At 41.0% G+C, this 23,504-nt stretch overlaps 1 protein-coding gene across 1 annotated transcript in view; it reads right to left on the reverse strand.

Moving 5' to 3' along the window:
- The window catches only part of SLC2A13 (solute carrier family 2 member 13), a 361,603-nt gene extending 345,534 nt beyond the window's left edge, over positions 1-16,069 (reverse strand). Inside the window, exon 1 of the mRNA XM_032432696.1 lies at positions 15,246-16,069. Within this exon, the coding sequence (XP_032288587.1) occupies positions 15,246-15,795 (550 nt within the window). The 5' untranslated portion in view covers positions 15,796-16,069. The remainder of the gene's footprint in view (positions 1-15,245) is intronic.
- Between the last annotated feature and the right edge of the window lie 7,435 nt (positions 16,070-23,504).

Here is a 23,504-nt window from a genome sequence, read left to right on the forward strand (position 1 = left end):
ATTCAGTATAGTCTGCTCACCAATTTAAGATGTTGATGTCTGTCTACAATAGAGGTAAACTGGGTGTAAAAATTCACTCAGTCAAACACAGGTTCCAGCACTCGATCTGGTAGGCTACAGGGATTTTAAAAAAGGGTGGGCAGAAGACCAGTCTCTGTACCTTTCAAACTTAGAGTATGATAGAGAACAGAACCATATGAAAACACAATTACAACAAGAACATTAATAGCTAATATTTACTGAACATTTACCAAGTACTAGGAACTACACTAAGTTTTGTTTTTTTTTTTAAAGATTTTATTTATTTATTTGACAGAACGAGACACAGCGAGAGAGGGAACACAAGCAGGGGGAGTGGGAGAGGGAGAAGCAGGCTTCCTGCTGAGCAGGGAGCCCGATGCGGGGCTCGATCCCAGGACCCCGGGATCATGACCTCAGCTGAAGGCGCTTAAGGACTGAGCCCCCAGGCGCCCCTACACTAAACTTTTAACAGAAAGTACTTAGCAACTGACCCACCTAAGAACCCTATGAAGTTCCTTGCAAAGCCTGACTTGCTAGTTCCAGGCAGACTTTATCTGTACCACGGGGCCTTGCGTATTTTCCTATAGAAAAACACCTCACTCAATGATAGGTAAATACCATACCTGTTAATAGAAGTGGTATAGAGAAAGGTGTAATAAAGTATGTCTGGGATAACAAAAATGGTTTCACGTGTAGCAAGAGTTAAAGGGGTGTACAAGATTAAAAATTTCATAGAATGGTAAACAGGAAAATCTGGCTGAAGCCAGGTATTCATAGCACAATTTGATATTTTGTTTAATTGTTATCACAGTTTGGACCAGTGATCATGCCACTTCATTGCTATGAAGAGTCACAAGCTGGCTTTGCTTGAATCATAGCCCCACTTTTCATATCCAGAATTACATCAAAATAACATTGAAGGATCAGAGCAACGTCAAGATCATGATACCTATTTTTAAAATTCCATACATTTAATACCGTCTTTCAAAACTTATCACACAGTACACTTGCCTATATGTTTTCTCCCTTAAACTTACAACCAGATCCATAATGGAAAACAAAGTGGCTTTTATTTCTTTAAATCCTAAACTACCAGGATTTCACTCTGTTACAGAACATGAAATGCGGACTGAGGACTAAGAAAAGAGCGAGACGAGATTCAAATTCCAAACACAGCATTCTCCAGGAAAAAGATGCACTGAATTTTGAAAACTGGAATCAGAGATGACTTGAAGTTCAGGAAAAATTGATCAGGCCTCTTTACAGTAGGGGTGAAATAGGGCTCTCGAAGCCCCTGCCATTTTGCTTTAATTCCAAGCTCAACTACACAGATGCAACTAAGTCATCATCATCCCTCTTCCCACAAGCCTCCCTGCCAGGAACGAGCAGACGCTGGAGCATTGGTGACAGCAGAGAAGCACACGTACCACGTCCCAAGTTTGCACTCCGGTCGGTTCCGCCATCACGTGTCAACGTAGTTACCCTAAATGTATCCGCGAGAGTCTCTGATTATTTTTCAAACATGAGTCCACTTCCATTTTTTAGACTTGCAAGCCTGATGAAGGATTTGCTTTTGTCCCAGGTACTGAGAACAAGGTTAAGCTTAAATGTCTTAAATGGACTTAAAAATATCGATTTTTTCCCAACTACTTTAAAAAGTTTGAAACCACAGACATGAATGAGAAGTAACCCCGGAGACGGGGCGCCTGGGGGGCTCAGTTGGTTGAGCGTCTGCCTTCGGCTCAGGTCATGATCCCAGGGTCCTGGGATCGAGCCCCGCATCGGGCTCCCTGCTCAGCAGGAAGCCTGCTTCTCCCTCTCCCACTCCCCCTGCTTGTGTTCCCTCTCTCGCTGTGTCTCTCTCTGTCAAATAAATAAATAAAATCTTTAAAATTTTAATAAAAAAAAAAGAAGTACCCTAGAGAACATTTCATTAACCCCATCCACAGCACAAATTTCCTATGACATGACATCTCTGATGCATACATTAATCCAATCTCAGCTCAAAAATTACTCACCAGAGTTATACTGTTTTTTATCTACATAGCAAACATTTACTGAACAACCACTGTGTGCGAGGCACTGTACTACGCATTGGTAGAATGGGGTAAACAAAACCTGCTTCCATGGAGGTTACATTCTAGGGGAGGAAAACAAGTAACATAAATATCAGAGAAAAACTTAACAGAATAACAAAGCAAGGAGAAAAAAATAAAAAGTAAAAAAAATAATCAAAAATGGGAATAAAAATAGGGTAGGAAGTACCAGGGGCGGGAGGCTGCAACTCAAGACAACCATGGAAACATACAGATGAGGGAATGGTGTGGATATGCGGGGAATGTTTTCCCAGCAGAGGAATTAGACTGTGCAAAGGTCTGGGAGGATAACATGTGTGTTCCTGGAGGCCAGGGCAGCTCGGAGCAGGAGTAAAGTAGTAAAGAAGAAGGTCAAAGAAGGAACGGGGAGAGACCAGAATAGTGCAGGGCTGCAGGCCCCTGGCTTGTCCTGAGACAGCTGGGGAGCCACGGAGGGCAGCACTCTGACTAGCACTGAGGTGGCATGATCTCATTTATATATTACAAGAATCACTCTGGCTGTTGAGTGCAGAAAAGAAGACAGAGGTGTCGAGGAAGTGGCAGGGTGAACAGTTAGGAGACTTGCAAGGCTCCAAGTGAGAGATGTCCTTTTAGATCAGGATGATTAAAGTGGAACTGATGGAAAAATAGACCCTACTTAGAAGATAGATTCAAAGATTTTCAGGCAGATTGGATGTAGGACATGGGAAAAAGTCAAGGAGGACTCCAAGGCCTGGACTCAAACACCAAGAATGCCCTCACCTGGTATGTGGAAGATGGGGGGCAAAACAGGAAGCTGGGTGAGAAGCTGGGCTCAAGAGTCTGTAGATCAAGAAAGAGGTCTGGGCTGAAATTCTAGATAGTTGTCAGCAAACACAAGGCATTTAAGGCATGAGCCAGGTTAAAAGCAACAAAAGAGTAAATGAGAACAGAGGAGAGGAGAGCTCCAAGGATGAGCCACCAGCTCTAAGAGAGGGGCCTGCCAAAGGTAAGAGTTCTGAAAGATGAGGGAGAATCTCCAAAGGAGACTGAGAAGGAACAGCCTAAGGAAAAAGAGGGAGAGGGTGGTGTCCTTGAAACCAAAGAAAGTACCTTAGGAAGGCATGATGTAGTTTGTCCAATGCCTACAACAGGTCAAGTAGGATCAGGCCCCAAAACTGTTTCTGGGATGACACAGGGCATGGTAATCTTAACAAGAGCAACACTGGTGAAGTGGTAAGGGCAAAACCTGTCTGGAAAGGGGTCACAAAAGAATGAGAAGAGACAAACCGAAGAGAAGGAATATATGCAACCGTGTCATGTAAAGAAATGGAGGTAAACAAGACAGTAACCGAAAGATGAAGTGAGGTAGAAAGGATTTTTTTTTTAAAGAGTTGTGCATGCTTATGGGAATGATTCAGTAGAAAGGGAAAATTTATGCAATAAAAGAGGGAAGTAGCTGGAATAACAGTTTTGAACAGGAAAGAGAGATGAGCTCTCAGACATGAGTGAGAGGCTGCACTTGGCAGGAGCACGGACAGTGCATTCATGGGAATAGAAAGAAAAGCAGAGCATTTGGCAGGTGCAGGCAGGGACATCTGAGGATGCAGAGGAGATGAGGGACTTTGGGGATGTTCTCATTCTGACTGTTTCTATTTTTCCCAGTGATAAAGTAAGCAACATACTTTCTTGGGAAACATAAAATAGCAAGATCCAAGAAATGTACATCACATATCATGGAGTCTTATTAATCCATGCAAGGAGTTAAAAGTTAAGGGGAAAATACATTAAAGCAACTCTCATATGATTAGATTCTTTATAACATTTTTGTCATTTCTTAAAAACTTTATTCCATAGAATAAGAGGTAAAAATCTCATTTGGAAAAAAATTTGTTGCCAGCGTCTTTTGTTATATACGTATCTGTGTATTTTAAAACAAAAATCTGAATTCCAGGTAAAGCTATAATAATGAATAAAGGCAACAGTAACAAAATTTAAAACCCATTTTGCCACATGTTAACTACATACACAATGTTATGCCTTCTTTCAAACTCCAAGTCCAGCCATGATTTTTTATATAGTTGTTAATCAGATTCTATTCTTTGGGTTGCTTATTTGTGGATTTGTATGTATCCCAGGTGCATGTGGTTTCATGGTTTCATTTTAATGACAATGTAATGTTCATACATAATCATTTCCTAATCACTAAGCACTCAGAGGTTTTCCCCCAACTTTTTTTTTAAGAGAGCACAGGCAAGCGGTGGGGGGGGGGGGGCGCACAGAGGGAGAGAGAGAGAATCCTCAAGAAGATTCCCACTGAGCCCCAAGCAGGGTTTGATCCCAGGACCCCTCCATCATGATCCAAGCTGAAATCAAGAGTGGCCCCTCAACCGAATGAGTCACCCAGGTGCCCCTCCCCCAGTTTTTTAAAATTACATATTGTACATCTATAAATATCTTCATGCAAAATGAGTTTCTTTTATTTCCTTATACTATAATCCCTCAAGTGAAATTTCCAGATCCAAAAATAGCAGTTTACAAATGAACTCCAAAAGCATAGACCTCACATTATTAACTTCTGTATCCAGTGTTTAATTTGGTACTAATATATGTCAGTAATTCAGAATAGGTTTGTTGAATTAATGAACAAAAGAACAAATGAATGAAACATGTTAAACATGTCAGGATATTATGTATAATATTCTCTACAAAAAATTATTCCAGGGGCACCTGGTGGCTCAGTTGGTTAAGTGTCTGCCTTCGGCTCAGGTCATGATCCTGGGCTCCTGGGATCAGGGAGCCTGTTTCTCCCTTTCTCTCTGCCCCTCCACCCTGCTTGTGCTCTCTCATGTGCAAGCTGTCTCTAATTCATAAATAAAATCTTTAATGAAAATTGTAAAAATTTTAAAAAATTATTCCAATTTATTTTCCAACCAGAAAAGCTCTTCCTAGGGTACAACTAGCTGAGTTGTTTCTAATTTGCTAATTTAGTAAGTATGATGTAACCTTAATTTTCACTTCAAATTATTAACAAGGTTTAACGCTTTTCTAAGAGTTTATTTACTAATTGCATTTACTTTGCTGCTAAGCAGTCTATTTAATATGCTATGAGCATATTTTTTCCTGTTAAATAAATGTATCACAATATTTTTCCAATCTGTCACCTTGCTTTTAAAAGCTCTAAAGGTTTTAAGAATTATAATATAATGAACCATATCACCGATAAAGATAAAAGAAAATCACTCCATTTCTATTTTTTTAAACTTTAATATCATATCTTATATTGAGAATAAATTTCATTTACACTTTTATTCATATTATTTTTTCTCAATTACTTAATAACTCTTTACCTGTTGTCTTATCTGATTTGTTGAATACTAAATCCAAAGAGCTGGATCTATTGCTGAAATTGTCATTCTGTTCTACTCATCTCTTTTCTGGCTTTAAAAATGTATTATGATGCCATATAACAATGTATTGTATATTTGGAGTAATTTCTACCTAGTTTTTCATTACTGTACCCCCAACCTCATCACCATTCCTTTGACAATCATTTTTGGAATTCTACAAAGTATCTTATAAGGATTTTAATTACATACACGTAATTAAATTACATGAAGTACATTAAATCCATCTACTAACCTAGGAAATATACTGTGACTATTTTAGCTTTCACAATCAAGAACTGGATTTTTCATATAATGGAGAGGTAGGGCACACACTGGTCCTTGATCAGAAACCTGGATTTGAATCTCAGCACTGTCACTAACAGTGCTAATTTATCAAACCTCTCTACACTTCCTTTAATTCGCTTGAAGTATGGAAAATACGAACCTTCTTGGTTAATGAGTGAATACACATAAAACACATGCACACATAGGCATAAAGGATGAGCTTTGCTTCAGGATCTCTCTACCGTATTTTGACTTTTTATAATACTTCTAATAAGCTGCCTTTAAGTAAGCATTACACCCCAGGAAATGAAGATTAGGGATTTTCAAAGAGAGATTATTCAAGGAAAAATGACATACTGTTAGAACTCTAGGTTCTTTGGATGAATTTTAACATCAGAAATCATTTAAAAGAGACAAGTACAAGAAAGAATAGTGAACTCCCAAAATTCTACATATTTTCCTCACATAGGAGTGAGTAAAATGAAAGATTCTGTAAGAATTCCCAAAAAGCTTTCATTCAACAGGCATGAGAAAGGATGGGAACAGTTTTCGGTTTTGTGTTTTCTGCATGTTTTCCAGCCTCACCAACTTCACTGCCGGGCACGCAAGGCAGCCTGTGGGCCCTGTATGACCACTGAGATAGACATGCTATTTACCTACAGAATCATGGATGGCCACGTTACACTGATTTTACTGGTCCAAAAACAGTGGAAGGAGGAGTATCAGAAGCCATTTTCTTTATGATTTTATAGTAAGTATTAGAATTAGGTAGACTTGGCAGCAACTGCTTCAGATCTTAGCCTAATATTAATTTATAATGATGCCTGCATTTCAAGAATCTGTGAAGTCTACTGTTAGATGTGCTTGCAACTCATTTTCAGTCATTATACTTTTCTTTCAAAACTACAAGCTTTGCTAACCAAACATTAAATGGTCCATGTTTAGTCCTTGAATATGATGCACACAATTTTAGTTTCCAATTTTCTCTGTTGTAGGGAATGAGTTCCTGACATGGAGTCATAAACTAAGCCCAAAAATATGATAATGGAGTTTCATATGAAAGCTTCCATTACTAAAATTCTTTTTATTCCAAGGCTATTATTTTCAAGTTTTTATTAAAACTATTCATTCTTTGCCTCTTAAAAGGCAGATATATCGGGGCGCCTGGGTGGCTCAGCCATTTAGCGTCTGCCTTCGGCTCAGGTCATGATCCCAAGGTCCTGGGATCGAGCCCCACATCGGGCTCCCTGCTCGGCGGGAAGCCTGCTTCTCCCTCTCCCACTCCCACTCCCCCTGTTGTGTTCCCTCTCTCGCTGTCTCTCTCTCTGTCAAAAAATAAATAAAAATCTTTAAAAAAAAAAAAGGCAGATATATCTTTTCCACTGGGAACTGAACTATTTTGTCTACAAACAGGCATATGAAGTATTACATTATAGACATATCTAATAGCACAGATCCAACTGGTCTCTTACCACTGGCCAAGATTATACCCTAACAAATATGTTCACATTTTGACTACTTTCTTATTCAAGCCCTACACCTAGCCAGAAAAAACTGCTTGCTCTCCTCAATGCTTTATATTTATCACTTCTCCCTTCCCCCACCAGAAAAGTATCCTCCTCTCAGACGACCTATGTTTATAACCTTCTCCAAGACCTAGTTCAAAACTTCATCTGTCTTGTTAGATCTTACATAATGCAAATTAAACACTTGAAAGACAATACCGTTCTGCTTTCACATTACTCATTCTGTCTTTCAGATTTGTTCAATGTATATTGTGGAATTTTTACTCATCTGTTAATAGTTATGATAAACATCAAAATCTAATAATAATTTTATTTCCCTGATTGTAAAATGTTGGTGGGGTGATGACAGAGATGTCTACACCTGATAACAAGAGCTACCATTTTATTGATACCCAGGTACTTGTACATGCACGAGCTCATGTACTTTCTACAACAACCCTATTTTCTAAGTGCAATCATAACACTCACTTTAGAGATGTGGAAACTGAGGCGCATGGTGGGAATTTGCCAAGGGTTACACAGCTTACATGTGAATGTTTAACAAACAGTGATGCTTTACTTTGCCAGGTACCATGAAAGCAACTTATAAGATAAACTCATTTAATCCTCGTAACTACCCTATGAGGCAGGTATTCTTCAGATGAGGAAATTGAAGCACAAGATTTAACATGACCACCCAGGTTGTAAGGGGCCAGCCAGGGTGTAAGCCCAGGCAGTGTGGACCAGAGGCCTTACGCTTCACCGTGCTACTCCACTTTCTGAATTAACAATGCAGCAATTAAATGTGTACCTGAGGTTTCTAAGTGTTCAACTATAGCAACATCCTGTTGAGAATTATATTTATGCATTCTTTGGCTTTACATATTCAGTCTACATATTTTTTTTAAGATTTATTTATTTATATGAGAGAGCAAGAGAGAGCAAGTGGGGGAGCAGCAGAGGGAAAGAATCCTCAAGCAGACTCCCTGCTGTTCACAGAGCCCTACATGGGGCTTGATCCACAACCCATGAGATGATGACCTGAGCTGAAACCAAGAGTCGGAAGCTTAACGGACTGAGCCACCCAGGCGCTCCCACATATATTCTTTATCTACATTCTTTAGTATACACATTTAAGAGCTTAATATATAGAAAGTCTGGTACTGAGTGCAGTTAGAGGACATAAACACTATTAACACCTTATTAGTTAACACCAGGAGTTTCTGGTCTACCAGCAGAAAAGAGCCACGGCCAAAAGGCATATTGCAAGGAGTAATGCAGTTAAATGCCATAAACATGGCTCAGAGAAAAGTATTAATGTTTAGCAGAGGCCAACTAAGAAAGCTTTCATGATAAAGCTGGACCTAGAAGGATGAGTAAACATCCTACAGATACTTTTATTTTTTTAAGATTTTATTTATTTATTTGACAGAAAGAGCATGAGCACAAGCAGGTGGAATGACAGGCAGAGGGAGAGGGAGAAGCAGGCTTCCCGCTGAGCAGGGAGCCCGATGTGGGGCTCGATCCCAGGACCCTGGGATCATGACCTGAGCCGAAGGCAGATGCTTAACTGACTGAGCCACCCAGGTGCCCAACATCCTACAGATACTTCTTTCGTAGGATTAACAACACATCACTATGTTCTCATGTTTGTCTTTCCCAGTAGACTTAAGTCTTTTAAAAACAGGGACTATTTTTATCTTAGTCTCTCTAGCACTCAACAAAGTCATCACTCAGCAAATGGCTGTGGGACGAGGGGTAGAGAGAATGTTATGGAAAAGCCCATTCCAAAAAGAGATCATAAGCTTAAAGGGAAAAGCAGAAAAGCCATTTTTAAAATCTTAGTTGCTGTACCACAGGCAGTATTTCCATGTGGTCCAACTCCCAGGGCCTATTTTCACTGCAGCCCCTCTATAGTGAATACGGAGCCCCTGGATTGTGCAACATGACAGTCCTGATTACAGGCATCCCTGGTCACACGTCCTTAGTACGGGAAAGAAACGTCCTAACCAACTTTGCTTTCCTCATTGCCACTCCTTGATACGCCATGGCTGTACTCTTGAAGAACTCATTTTAAAAGTTTAGATTTTAAAAGTAACATCCACCTAATATCATGGAAAATTATTATGCTAGTTTCAGAGAGAAGCAACAGTGTCACCGAGCAGTGACAAACCCAGACCTCTTGGGAGCCAACTCAGGCACCACCACTCAGGAGCTCTGTGACCATGAGAAAATTACTTCCTCTCTTTCTGCCTAAACATCTTCATCGTAAAAAGAAAAAAAAAATCATATGGTCCCACTGGATTATTATGAAGATTACGTGGATATATGCAAAGTGTTGGGCAGAGTGCCTGGCACGGAACAAGCGTTAGGTACTGTTTCCAGCGCACTGGCAGCTAAATCGACTGCCCATTCACATTCTGCCCTGCAGAGTGACTGCTGAGACTCCCCCCAGGGCAGGACAGAGATGATGAGATCAGGTAAAGAAGAACGCTGGTGCCACCACACACTGGTGCCCCCCCCCCCCCCCCCCTCCCGGGACACTGCTGTAGCACTGTGACATGAAATTCCTGCCATGTGGCTTCTGACACATACTCCAGACCACACCACTCCGAACAGTGGTCCCAATAAAGCCTTAAGTGTAAAGCATGCAGTACTCCCAGCTAAAGCTGAGAAGTATCTATAAAACTTGGCTATTTTTGTCTCTACATCCAGGGAAATTAAATTTTAAATGTGGGAAAGACGTTTTTGGGTTTCTGGTGAGTACAGATTTTCCTCCTGACAACGGAAGTTTTCTCCACAGAAGTGTTGCTACAACTTACTCCGAAGGTCAAAAGAAAAAGAAAGTTAAGAGGAATAAGAAGAGTTGTAGACAAAAAGGATGCATAAAGGAACCAGATTTGATCAGAAAAAGGTAAGGAAAATAGCCTCCTGGGCTTTTCAGTAAGAAGGCAAAGGCTGCTTGCTATTTGAGACCTACCAGCAGGTTCTATGTCAGCAGATGTGTTAAAGCCAAAAACATCAGTGCCAAGGCAGTCAACTTAGCCTGGGTTCTGACTTTGAGCTTAAAAAATTGAAAGAAATATGGATGGATGAAAAAGAAATGTCTTCTACTGAAGTCACGTGAACAACTTCATAGAACTCATGTTAACAGACTTCTCTGTCATCCTACTGACAACTCACTGGAGGACGGTGTTGCAACACTACTAGGCAAACATAATTAGGTCATAATCCTCAGTCAACTCTGCAATGTCAATGCCACCAGACAGAAAAGTGGAGGGGGCGTGGCACATACATACACCCTGTTTGAGACAAGGAAACAGAGGAAGTGAAATAAAGTTTTACTTTACATGTCAGTTTCATGCTGGTAAATCCAACAAAGAAATCCTGCTTTAAAAGATGAAACTGAAAGAAAAAGTGGGAGGTGGAGGGTGGCAGGGAGTAGGAAAAACAACCTTGATGGCAAAAAACAAAAATGAAATCACATCAGCTGATATTTTAAAAATCTGGTTGATTCTGACTAGCCCTGCTTACCTAAATTCTTTATTGACATTAATCTCAGTACTGAATGAGTTTCTGATCAAACAAGATTTTACATTTGCTTTGCATCAAAGAATTCAAAATGCTATTTGAAAAAAAAGTTATATTTTTAGAAATATTACTCTACGGGTTATAGCAGACTGATCACAGCTGCAATATGCAGCCAAAAATTGTGTTCCAGTAGAGGGAGTATTGAGACAGGAAAAACTGATGCAGACCTAAGATTAATTTAACAAACCCAGTGCTGTATAAATTAATATGTCAATTCTCAGTAAAGGTTTTGAATACTGGTGAATATCTGAATTTAGACACTTCTTGATATTTGCTACACAGGCGCTAAATCACTGCTTATAATGAGCAGTAGAGTAAATGCCAACACTGTGGAGAAACGACTAAATGAGACAGTCTGGTCCCAGGACTCAATTCAAGACAAGAGCAAAATAAACCAGAGGAACCAAAGGAACCTCTGGTGAAAACAAAAGCCTAAAGTAATGCCCTAATCAAACAGGCACTCAGTCAGCTGATTTTGTTGTAAAAAGAAAACTGAATCCTTAAACTAACTCAAACACTAATACCCAATTTCTGATGCTTCTTTCACCATCGGACTCTTTTAATACAGACTAACAACTACACTGTACTGCTTGGTTATCTTTATCTATTTCAAAGGTTTCTGTTGAAGGCCCCACAGACTCTTCCTACTCCAGTAATTCATGGCCACTTGCTATGCTTTTACCCACCCTGCAGTAACCATCTCCACAAAGAATTTCTAACACTACAAAATTCAAAGAGGCAAGAAGGTTTGGGGAAGAAAATAAGAGTTTAAAAGCAAAAGGGCGGGGAGAAAAAAGACCAGATACAAAGGATGCTTAATCTGATCACATCATTTATAGCTAAAAACCTCCCATGACTGTCCCTGTATAGGCATTGCCAAATAATCCCTATTCAGCATAGCCCCCCCACCGCCCCCCGCCAAACATCATTCTACTTTCATGAGCCCCCATCACCACCTTCCACTATGCTTCAAATACTGCTTTGATTTTTTTATGCCTTTACACTTGCTGTTAATGCTACCTTAAATGCCCAGGAGAGTAATATAAGCAAAAGACTCCGAGTCTTTGCTTTTTTAATCCTGACTTTGTACCAGTGACCTTGTCATTTAACTGCTATAGACTGTTTCTACATCCAGCAAAAGGGGACCTGAAGTAGATGTTTCCCATCTACTTCAGAGTTAGAAGAATTAAATGAAATATATGGAAAGTAATGCAGGAGGCCTAGTAGAAACTAAAGCACTAAATATTAGCTCTTTTCCCAGCTACCTCTACATCTGCTGAACTCCTACCCACTCTTCAAACTCCATTTTAAATATGTTTCTGTAAAACCTCCCATGTGTTCTATTTACTTTTCCCCCCCAAAAGAATCAACTGCCTACTCTTCTGGCTCTTAGAGAAACTTCTATTGTATTTTAATTGTTTGTTGATGGTCCTTTTCTATTAGAGAATGAACACCTCCAGGGTGGGATTTTTATCTAATTCCTGCCTACCCAAAACTGACAGAATCAATAATGGAAGCTTAATTAGCATTTGTTGAATATATAAATGAATGATTGCATTAAAGTATTAGAAAATAAAACCCTTAGATGGCCTTTCAAATATTTTGATAATAACACTTTTTTAAAGAATAGTCCTATCTTAAAGTGGTACCCAGAGAAGTGGAATTATTTTTTTTAATGTTTCTGCTCACTATTCCAATCAGTAAGGGCCTCCTATAGGCTGTGAATACACATCAGTAAACAAAATGAACAAAAAGCCCTGTCCCCATGGGCTTTATATTTACCACAGGTAAATCTGTGAAAGAAATTACCACTGCAAACTTGCCTGGAAAAAAAAAAAAAAAATAGCAAAAGCCACATTTTGTTATTCATCAACATTTACTAAGTATCAAAAGGATCAAAAACAAAAACCCTTCCCACTTCCCATAAAATTTACTCCAAAAAAAAGTAGCATGAAATTCACCCAGATTTAGTGTACTTAAGCAAGAAAAACGGATTTAGCGTCCTCCCGAACTCCCCCAAAAAATTCCTGCTAAGGACCCATTTCCTTGTAACTAAAAATAACTGTGACTTCTCCTTTGGGAGGTTAGTAATCTTTGTGAGTTTTAAGGATTTTACATGTACAACTGCATGCTTTGCATAATCCTAATTCGAAATGTGGTCTATTTCAAAGCCTGCTTATGACTTTAGCATTCCTCATTTTATAAGTAAAGAAAACTTTTAGGATACTTTGTATCAGGGCATCTATTCTAAGAGCTTCTTTCTGAGGAGATGGGTCACACCAGGACTAAATCAGGACCATGTCTCAACTGGGATGCACAGACAAGCAGCCCAGGTGCCACAGAAGGAGGCTGTGGGATACACAGGGGTCTGCAGTTCCGCACATCAACCTTTCCCATCTTACCTCCTGCTTCATCCTCTTTGTTACATCCACCTTATTCCCCCAAGCATCCCCTGGCTTAGAAGGTTCTTTCTTCACCTCTGTTAAAACACTACTCACGTATGAACATACCATTTCTATGAGGAAGAGCTTCCAGCTTCCCTCTGTTAGGATAACTGTACCCTTTTTGAAAGCATCAGCCCTCTCTCCCTGAGAGACCTTCTCATGGAGCCTAGCAAGTTCTACCTGGCTTTATTCCCACCCTGCTACTCTTACTGGGTTAAATCCTCCTCACCATTCTGCTGCTCACAACATCTAGGAGACCTTACCCACAACAGGGGCTCAATTTTCCCAGCAGATAAAGAGTAAACAGAGTATCCAAATAACCAATACTTGCCACACCTAAACTCTAGGAAGCTTCATTCAAAGCTGCAAAACATTATTCATTCACCATGCAAAATACTATTCAATTTCAAAATCACAAGATTCACTCTTACTGAACAAATCTTGCCGCCTAAAATGATGTTATTTCTAGGTCAGAAGAAACAATCAACATAGTTCAGGCGCCCCAAGCAGAGAATATGGAGAAAAGAATCCTGATCATTTGACTTTAACCACAAGTTATTTATCGAAGGGTCCTGAAGGGACAGGTATTTCCTCTACAAAGAGGCTTCATTTCAGCTGTACTTTTTGGTCATTTTGGACTTTAATGTGCCAACTTAATATTTTACTGAGAGCCTTGCCCTGCTTCACTAATTAACAGTCCAAGAAACAAAAGGAAAGTCAGCAATGACAGATTTTGGATATAAATTGCAGTGAGCTGGAGTTCAGGCTCATGGTTCCTAAACATAGAATTGTATAAATGGGGCTTGCTTCCCCTTAGAGACTACAAGGAAGGGGGTGAAAAACAAGATGTCAAGTGGTGAATGGACAAACCTAACGAGTCCCAGGTTTAAAGAGTTTTCATCAAGCCCCAGCCATGGGGGGGGGGGGAAACTACTTCAACAGCACTCTAAAGGAAACAAACTGACTTATAAAATGAAACATTTAAAAAGCATCAGCAGCATGTCTTAGAAAAATTACTAGTGAGATTTATGTTTCAACCCCCTACGTTCCCTCAGAAGTGCTTTCTAATAATACCGAGCACATTCCAAATAGCTTCCGTCTGCCAAGAACTTGCCATTGTACCTCCCCTGCTCAGCAACCAGGGTGAAAAATCAATGCCCGGGGAACCTTAATCCTTTCATTTTTGAAGTAATTGCAAACATCTATCTTGCTGGGCATTTATCCACAGGGGAAGTGGCTCCTAAATGAATTTAATAAGTGAACATGACCTTTAATAGATAATTTGGTTCCCAACAGGAAAGCAAGAGGGGCAAAACGAAAAAGGAGAATGGGTGGATATGGATTTAAAGGAAAAAAGTTAGAAAAACAGAAGGACTTCATTTGCGAAAAATATGAAAGAGACAATACAATTTTAAAGGCAAAAGGAGAGGAAAAATAATACTCCACCTAAAGATAAATGACCAGAGAAAGAGAGTACCGGTAGCAAAGAATACAGTCCAGGATCACTTGATTAACTTTAAAAATTATCTTACTGGGAATTTAAGACTGATGGGGTTCGGACTTTGGAATCCTAGAAAGGAAAGGGGTTAGCAGTAAAAAATAGAGAACAATACAGTAAAGAGACCCTCCCCTCATAAGGTCTAGAGGAGCATCAGGTAGGGCTGGATCAAGGTAATGACTCGGGTTCCTAGAAGTGCTAGGACATGCAACAATCGCGCGGATTCACTTGTCCGTGGGCGATCGAAGATTCCACGTGGGCTCCAGGGAGCCCAGAGAGAACACCACCACCTCCACCCTCCGCGGGAGCCTTAGAGCCCGGAGTAACAAACAGATGGGCTCTCGGGACCAGACAAGGTGAGTGTTCTCCGGGCCAGCAAGCCCCGACGGGGACCCCAGAGGGGCAAAAGGAATGCAGCGACCAGGGTCAGGGGCGCCCTTCGCAGAGCACGAACTCACCGATGCCAAGCCCTACGACCAGGCGGCCGGCGAGCAGCGTCTCCTTGTTGTTGGCCGCGGCCAGCACCGCGGAACCGGCTGTGAAGAGGGCACTGGCCAGCAGGATGGCGGCGCGGCGGCCGAAGACGCCGTTGAGGGCCCCGCCGGCCAGCGCTGAGACGGCGGCCGCCCCCACCGTGCTGGACACGAGCAGCTCCTGCCACAGCGCGTCCAGGCTGAGCTGCCGCTTGAGCAGCAGCATGGCCCCCGACACCACGCCGGTGTCATAGCCGAACAGGAAGCCGCCCAGCGCGGAGAAGACGGCCACCACGTACACGAAGGCGGGGGTCTCGTCCTGCTGGAACTGCCGCCGCGCCGCGCGCTCCAGGTCCCCGACGCCGCCGCCGCCCGCGCTCTGCAGGCTGGCGCTCGACTCGGCGGCCGCCAGGAGGCTGCGCTCCCCGGCCGCGCTCCCCGCGTCCGGCTCTTGCTGCTTCCTGCGCCGCTCGCCCATGAGGCTGCTCAGGCTCCGCAGCGTGTACTCCACATTCTCGCTCGCCTTGCGGGACATAGGGCAGGGGCCCGGGACTTCCCGGGGGGGCGGCGAGGTTCGGCGGGCCGGCGGTCTCCGAGGGCTGGACAGCCCGAGCGGGCAGGAGCTACGGCCGCCGCCTTCCTCCTCCCGGCTCCCACTCCGGCTGCCACGGCAGCAGCCGCCGCCGCGGCCGCTCCGGGGAGAAAGTTGCTGCCCGCCGAGCTCCGGCGCTGCGGAGTTGGAGCCTGGCGGGTCTCAGTCGAGACTCACGCCCCGCGCCTGCCGAGCTGGCGCTGCGGAGCGGGCGGGAGGCGGGGCCGCGGGTCACGTGCGCCCCGGGCCTGCGGGGCAGGGCCGCGAGACGCTCCGCCCCCTCCCTGGGTGGGGCCAGGCGCGGGCCGCCCGAGACCTCTAAACCCCACCCTCCCGGTCTGGGGCGACCTCTGACCGAGGCTTCTTTATTTAGGGTACAGGCATCCGTAAGGAATTAACCCTGGCCTGGGGGCTGCAGCTGGGGAGCAGGCCAGTGTGGGAATGCCAAGTTAATAGGTGTGGGAGGCTAGGGAGAGAACCCCTTAAAACATCCTGATCGGTCTTCTAACAACCTGGGGATAGCCAAAGCTGGAAAGGGCCTAGGAAAATATATCTTGGTATGGTACATAGCAAGCCTTCTTTCTTTTATAATACTGTGACATAAATGAGTTTGTTCTCATTCAGAGCTGTGTTCTCCCATCTCTATAAGCAGTCTCCCCTCATTGCTAGTCCCTCTTCAGTTCATGCTTATTGTAAAGCTATGGTACATCTTAATTCTTTGAGGACAAAGATAAAGTATCTCCCCAGGCGAATCCCAAAATCCTGCACGAATCCCTGATATGTAAAAGAAAATTTACATGTATGCTTTCCACTCGTGTATAACCAGGTGCTTCCCACGGGTAGAAATTAAACCCCTAGAATCCGATCTGTGATTTAATAGGCAACCTCCACCTCCCTCCCCCAACATGCTCACCAAAAAAAGGATGTGCCTTATTTGCTTGAAACAAAGCAAAGATGGCATTGTTTGCGACCGATTTTTTTAAACTGTTGAATTAATTGCCTGTTGTTGAATCCCCTCCACTTTAAGTCATTTGTAAATCATTTTATACAGTTCCACTTCAGAAGAGAAAGATTACCTTGTCTCTCTAATTTGCTTTCGTTCTTCAGGCTGAGGGCATGAGTTAAAGCAGCATATAATTCTATTCTTACAATTCCAGGGCTCTTATTTCCTTTATTTGAGCAAAAGATTCTTAGCCTGAGGCCTATTTTTCATGCAGTCTAAACTATTTTCCTTTTAAAGGATTTTGTCATCCCTGTTTCAACAAAAAAATTTTATTAGAATTTGTCAAAATTGCTTTCATTTGGATTATCTGTCATGACTATCTCCATAATATAGCACTTTCTTTTCCAGCAACCAGGAAAAATGAATGAATGAGCTCAGAGGGTTTAACTGTTTAAACTGATTGTGTGGCTTTAAAGCAAGGCTCTATCATCATTCCCAGGGATCAATTAAACAGAGAGCTTTTAGCTCCGGAGCAATGAACTCTTTAATATTCAGACTTCGGGGAAGATTCAGGTGAGAGCGCATCTTTTTCCGCACTTACTATAGAAAACCTGCGCCCCCTGGTGGTGAATCGGCTCACCACTTTTAAAGAGACCGCCTCACCAGATGAGAATCAGCTAATCCTGTTAACAGTTCCTCTTGCTGATCTGTAACAAACTGCCTTTTACTCCAAGCAGGTGTAGTGAGTGCCCCTGAGAGTTCTTTGCTGGAAATTCAGATTTTGTGTCACAGAACACTAAACTACTTAAAATGGTTCTGTTCTGTATCATCAGGGCATTTATATATCTAAGGTCAGGTTATATCTCAAAAGAAATATGACATGAAAAAAAAGGCATCAGAGAGTTAAGCAGAGTTCTCCTCAGTGTTGGAAGGAGCCAGCTTCATTTTACACCACAGCGGAGTCCTAACTGGAGTTCCCTGAATCCTGCCCCAGCTGCAGATTGTGGTGAGATGGAAAGCTCATCAGCTGAGAATCAAAAGACATGAGTCCCATCACTATTGCTGTTTTACTGTGCAACTTGGAACAAAGCTCTAAATTAGTTTGTGCCTTGGTTTTTTTGTTATTATTATTATTTGCAGAGCAGATAAATGGTGTAGCAACTACTCATTGACTAGAGTGAGCATGAAAACATATTTTGAGATAGAATTGGTTGTCATTACAGAGTAAATAATAATTATAAGCATCATGATTAGTTTGCAAGGTAAGTTCTAAAGCCCCTGTTTTAAGTACATTTGCTTTACAAACCTCCAGGAACACTAAGGACTTGCCATAGAAGAGGGAAAGAAGGGGCACTTGGGTGGCTCAGTCAGGTAAGCACCTGCCTTCGGCTCAAGTCATGATCCCAGGGTCCTGGGATCGGGCCCCATGTTGGGCTCCCTGCTCAGCAGGGGGTCTGCTTCTCCCTCTCCCTCTGTTCCCTGCTCCCGCTTGTGCTTGCTCTCTCTCTCTCTCTCTGTCAAATAAAGAAATAAATTCTTTAAAAAAAGAAAAGAGAGGAAGAAGAGGTTTTAGTTACACCGCTCTAGATCCTGAATATCAGACAAATATATTGGTTACTAATTCAACAGAAGTTGTTGTTGTTGGGAGGGAGTAGTGGGGGTAGTAGCAGAGTGTTGTCTTTGTGTTTATTGAATCTTTATTTTTAATTTTATGAGTGACTGATCCTTGTTGTGAAGCAGTCTAAGAAAAAACACATAAATCTCTTCCTAATTATCTCTCCTGCCATAATAACCCCCTTTCCTCAGAGATAACCACTCCTACCACTTTGATGTGTATCTTTCTAGAAATTTCCCTATGAATTTATATGTATGCATTTATATGTACACAATAAAATGCAGAGGTTGTTTTGTTTTTGCATTATTTAGATTGCAAAGGAGAAAAAAAACCCAAACTGGTTTAAGCCAAAATCATGGGGGGGGGGGGTGGGGGGAGAGACTTTACTGGTTCCTGTCTCTGAAAAGTAGCTCGATGTAGGACTCAAACTCCAGGATGTCACCATGAAGAGACTTTGCTCCATCTCTCCACTTTCAAATTCCATTTTCAAACTCCATTTTCAAATTCCACATGGTGGCCACATGGCTACAGCAAGCTCTAAACTCTATATCCATCCATGTCTAAGGGTCATAAAAAAGGTTTCTTTCTCTGAAGTCCTCGAAAACTTATTGTATAGTATCCAATTAGATCTGTCAATTATGTGCCCATCCTTGACCCAATTACCATGGCTGAGAGATCGCTTGCTGACCAGTTAGGGCCTAGCACTGCCCGCAACTTGAGCTATGAGTGGAGGTAAATCATATGGCTGAGGTTGTGAAATCTGCCAGGATACAAGTAAAGAAATACTGGACCATAAAACCAACAGATTTGAGTTACTCTAGGTAGCTAGTACAATGACATGGCATAAAAACCAAGTAAAGCATTTCAAGAATAAGTGACTAGCTAAGAGAATCAAACATATTGCATAGACATCAAAGAAAATAAAAATTCATATGAAATCATTGAATATTACTATGATAAAGTCAACAGTGAAGGCCTAATGTATACTATCATGACTATAGTTAATAGTTAATATGTTGTATACTTTAAATTTGCTAATAGAGTATATCTTAAGTGTTTTCACACACACACACACACACACAAAAACCTGTTAGGTGATGAATATACTATATGCTAATTAGCTTCGTTGTGGTCATTATTTCACAATGTATATGCATATCAAAACATCACATGGTACACCTTAAACATATACAGTTTTTATTTATCAATCGTGCCACAATAAAGCTGGGGGGTGAAAGGTGCCTGCTGAGAATCAGAATGTTGTTTTGATGGTCTTATGTTCAGAAACCCAGTAATGCCAGAATCCTGCCATATTGACCATTCTTCCTTTCTGTACATGTAATAGACAATTGCAGCACCAGAATAAACATACTATATTGTTAATAGGTACAAAGGTAAAGTGTGGGTCTCTTGGCATGGTTTTGAAATATAACAATAGGTGCTTAGGAGGTCCCCCCAAAATCTTGCCTTTCTTTAACTTGCTCTAAGGAGTAGGAAAGATGGGATGAGGGAGGGAAGAATACAGGGTAAGAAAGAAGACGATCAGCATGCCCCACTAGACTAATGCCCTATCTAGATCTGCTTACTACAGGGAGACAGGGAACAGGAAACACAAAAGAAAGCATGAGTCACGGATGATATTTTAACACACATCGATCCTGTCCACTAATAACCACGACCCAACCAGGAACAGAGCCTGTAACACAACGTAATACCTCCTCCTCTTTTGGGTGAGAAAGGTTGCAATGCCTCTCCCCACTTAGAGACTTTTTTAAAGATTTTATTTATTCATTTGAGAGAGAGAGAGTGAGAGAGAGAGAAGGAGCAGGGGAAAGGACAGAGGGAGAGGGAGAAGCAGATTTCCCACCGAGCAAGACTCTATCCCAGAACCCTGAGATCATGACCTGAGCCGAAAGGCAGATGCTTCACCTGCTGAACCACCCAGGCACCGCCAGCCACCCCCACCCCACTCAGAGACTTTAAAGAGAGCAATTTCAATTAAGAGGAAAATAGCAAACGTAGCTGTGTTTTCTAGAAGTCTCTTGGTAGATGTAATAAAGGAGGGAAGAGCTTAAAGAGTTATCAGAATCAAGGGTAAGTGTGCGGGTGTCAGGCATGACTTGAGTTTACTCATAATGCTAAAGTGAAAAGAAGAAATTCACAATTCAAGAGCCTGAATGATTGATAGAGCAAAGTCCCAAAGAAGACAGGAGAATAACAGCAAGATCATCAGGGGAGAGGCTAATCTAGCCATAGGGAGAAGGAACACTTCTTCCTCTGAGAAAAAAAGGCAAGCAAAAAAAGGATAGTAGGAAAGAAGAACATGGTATTAATAAGAAGGATGGGGAAAGAGTTCTATTAAATGAATAATAGGGCAGGGAAGGGGGGGGAATGGAGTAAGCCTAGATACTGTAGGCAGAAAGACCCAAGTTCCTATCTTTACTCTGCTACGTATTTGACTGTGTGACTTGAGCAACTTATTTATTTCTCTAAGTTTCCATTTTCTCTTCTGTAAAAGGGAGATAATAATATTGTATCAGTATTTACATAGTTTCAATTCTGAATGGCAGAAAATCCATACTCAAAATATGTTATTATACACTACAGAAATGTATTACTGCATGAATTTGAACATTATAGGTGGGCAGCACCAAGAATGGTATAAACACCCTTTGAAAAATGGTATCAAAGTCCCAAATTCTATCCTTTTCTCCCCTCTACTATTCTTAGTGTACATATTAGTTTGGCCCTCCACTGGCTTCCCCCAAAGTGGTAAGAGGACACCAACATTTTCAGTTGTCATATTTTTCCAATGTATGCAGAAAAATGTAGTGCCTAGTCCCTATCTTCAAATGTAATATATTCCAGGTAATAAAAGGCCCACATGACCATATATAAAAATAGCTAACAATACAAATCATAGTGTACCACATTTTTGCTAGAGACAAAAATTCCAATAGCACTCAACTTTATTTGCAGAGTGTCAAAATATTTCTTATTGACCCAAATGTGTAGCTACAAATTGTAACAGTTAAAAGAAAACAACTTGGCTTGCCATTTCAAGAAACCCTTTAATTAAACAGGATCCAGTAATCTGAAATGAGAGATGTGGGAAGTATTTGTTTCAAAGTAGAATCACTAATGAAATTAACAACAACTCATCTTCTTTAATTCAGAAGTGATTAATTTGATGTGATGCTGGTTCTTCATCAAGGTTCAATCTTTTGGCTAGTAGTGGAAAATACTCTTCAAGTGTTATCTTGTGATATGGTGAACTCCTCACTAATCACTTTGTTTTAAACAATTCAATAGGTTTTGTTTTGCATTTGGAATCCAAATTGTAAAATCATTTGTAATACTGACTCTGTCTGAAGTTGTAAGCGTGGTAATATGGTAACCTGCTATGCCATGTTAAGTGTATTTATCATGTTAAATCTAAGCAAAATATCCATCTGAAACAACCAAATTATATTTTATAGTTGATCTATGCAGTTATTTAGTTAAATTAATAAATTCCAATTTCCTATTCTATCCTCTTAACTCGGGAGAACCAAAAACTTTTTTTTTTTTTTTAAAGATTTTATTTATTTGACAGAGAGAGACAGCAAGAGAGGGAACAAAAGCGGGGGCAGAGGGAGAGGGAGAAGCCGGCTTCCCACTGAGAGGGGAGCCCAATGTGGGGCTCCAACCCAGGACCCCGGGGATCATGACCTGAGCCGAAGGCAGACGCTTAAAGACTGAGCCACCCAGGTGCCCAGAACCAAAAACTTCTAATTGGGTAATACAAATTGTGTAACTTATTGTCCATGTAAGTTGCATAGCATTAACAACCACTGCTTTGAAGGATGCTTTTGTCTTCCCAGCCAGTAGTACTTGAACATGTAAAATATGATCATTAAACTAACTTTAGGCAAAAAAATATTTCAGCAAGAGTGGCCAATCTCAATGTTTCCAAAAGAATACTATGATAATTTCCTTCTACACTCTCTTTCACAATTTCTGCAATGTATACCATGGGATATTTTTTATATCTCAAATACACTAAATGACACTTGAGTAATGCTGAAATTACTTTCATCTGATTTTCATGCTGAGTCAGTAAGTGTGGGACAGAAAACCTTTACGGTAAAAGTAGGAGCATTCACTACTCTCTTCCTGTGATTTTCTTAAACTGGGGACTCTTGCAAAATGTGTCTTCCTAAGTGCAATTAGAGAAGTTTTATCTATGAATCAGCTCAGAATTTATAAAGGGTGTTTTAGCAAATGAGAGCAGGGCCTGTGCTTGCCATGTTTACCACCATACCCCCTGAGTCTAGCACATTGCTGGCACATATAGGGGTTCAATATATATTTATTGAATGAATGCATGAATGAACGAGTGTATGAGTGAGTGATATCAGTCCGTATGGAATCTGTTTGGCTTGGGTCCATAAGTCATCACTTTCCACATCTATACATAATAGAATGAAATAACAACACTTTGAGATAATACAAAGTATTTGTGTAACATACCACCTGACCCCAACTCTATACATAGCTCAAGCAGTGTCAGATTTTAACAAATCATGTTTTTTCTTGAGAAATCTATAGCATAGACTATAGATTTTAATAGAAATAAATATACCATTTCTTAAGCATTTACTTTATGAAAAGCACTTTCCTTTGCAATGTTCTCCACTGTCCTCATTCCTAGTATTTTCCTACTGCCCATATATAAAAAAGCTGATCATAGGAATCATTATGTACCAAACTATTAAAAGAGACAAAATCATGGTTAACTTCAGTGGAGAGGAGAAGAGAGATCAATGGACTGAAATTTAATATTTTAAAAAAAATAAAATGGTATTTATTTTCTCCAGCTCAAAGCTATAATATAAAAAACAAAATTGTTACAATAGAATTATTCTTATTCCTAATTGGTACCAAAATTATAGATGAAATATCAACTGATCAAATTAGAGTAAATAATTTTGGTTTGCTTGGGTTTTATAATCTACTTAATTTTTACATCCATCTGGCCTATTAGTGATCACCGTTTCATCATTAATTTGGGGGAAACCCTAGGTTACAAATAGCAAAGCACAACTTCTGTGC

The sequence above is a fragment of the Phoca vitulina genome, unplaced genomic scaffold (assembly GCF_004348235.1).
Source record: "Phoca vitulina isolate PV1807 unplaced genomic scaffold, GSC_HSeal_1.0 scaffold49, whole genome shotgun sequence".
Classification (NCBI taxonomy): domain Eukaryota; kingdom Metazoa; phylum Chordata; class Mammalia; order Carnivora; family Phocidae; genus Phoca; species Phoca vitulina.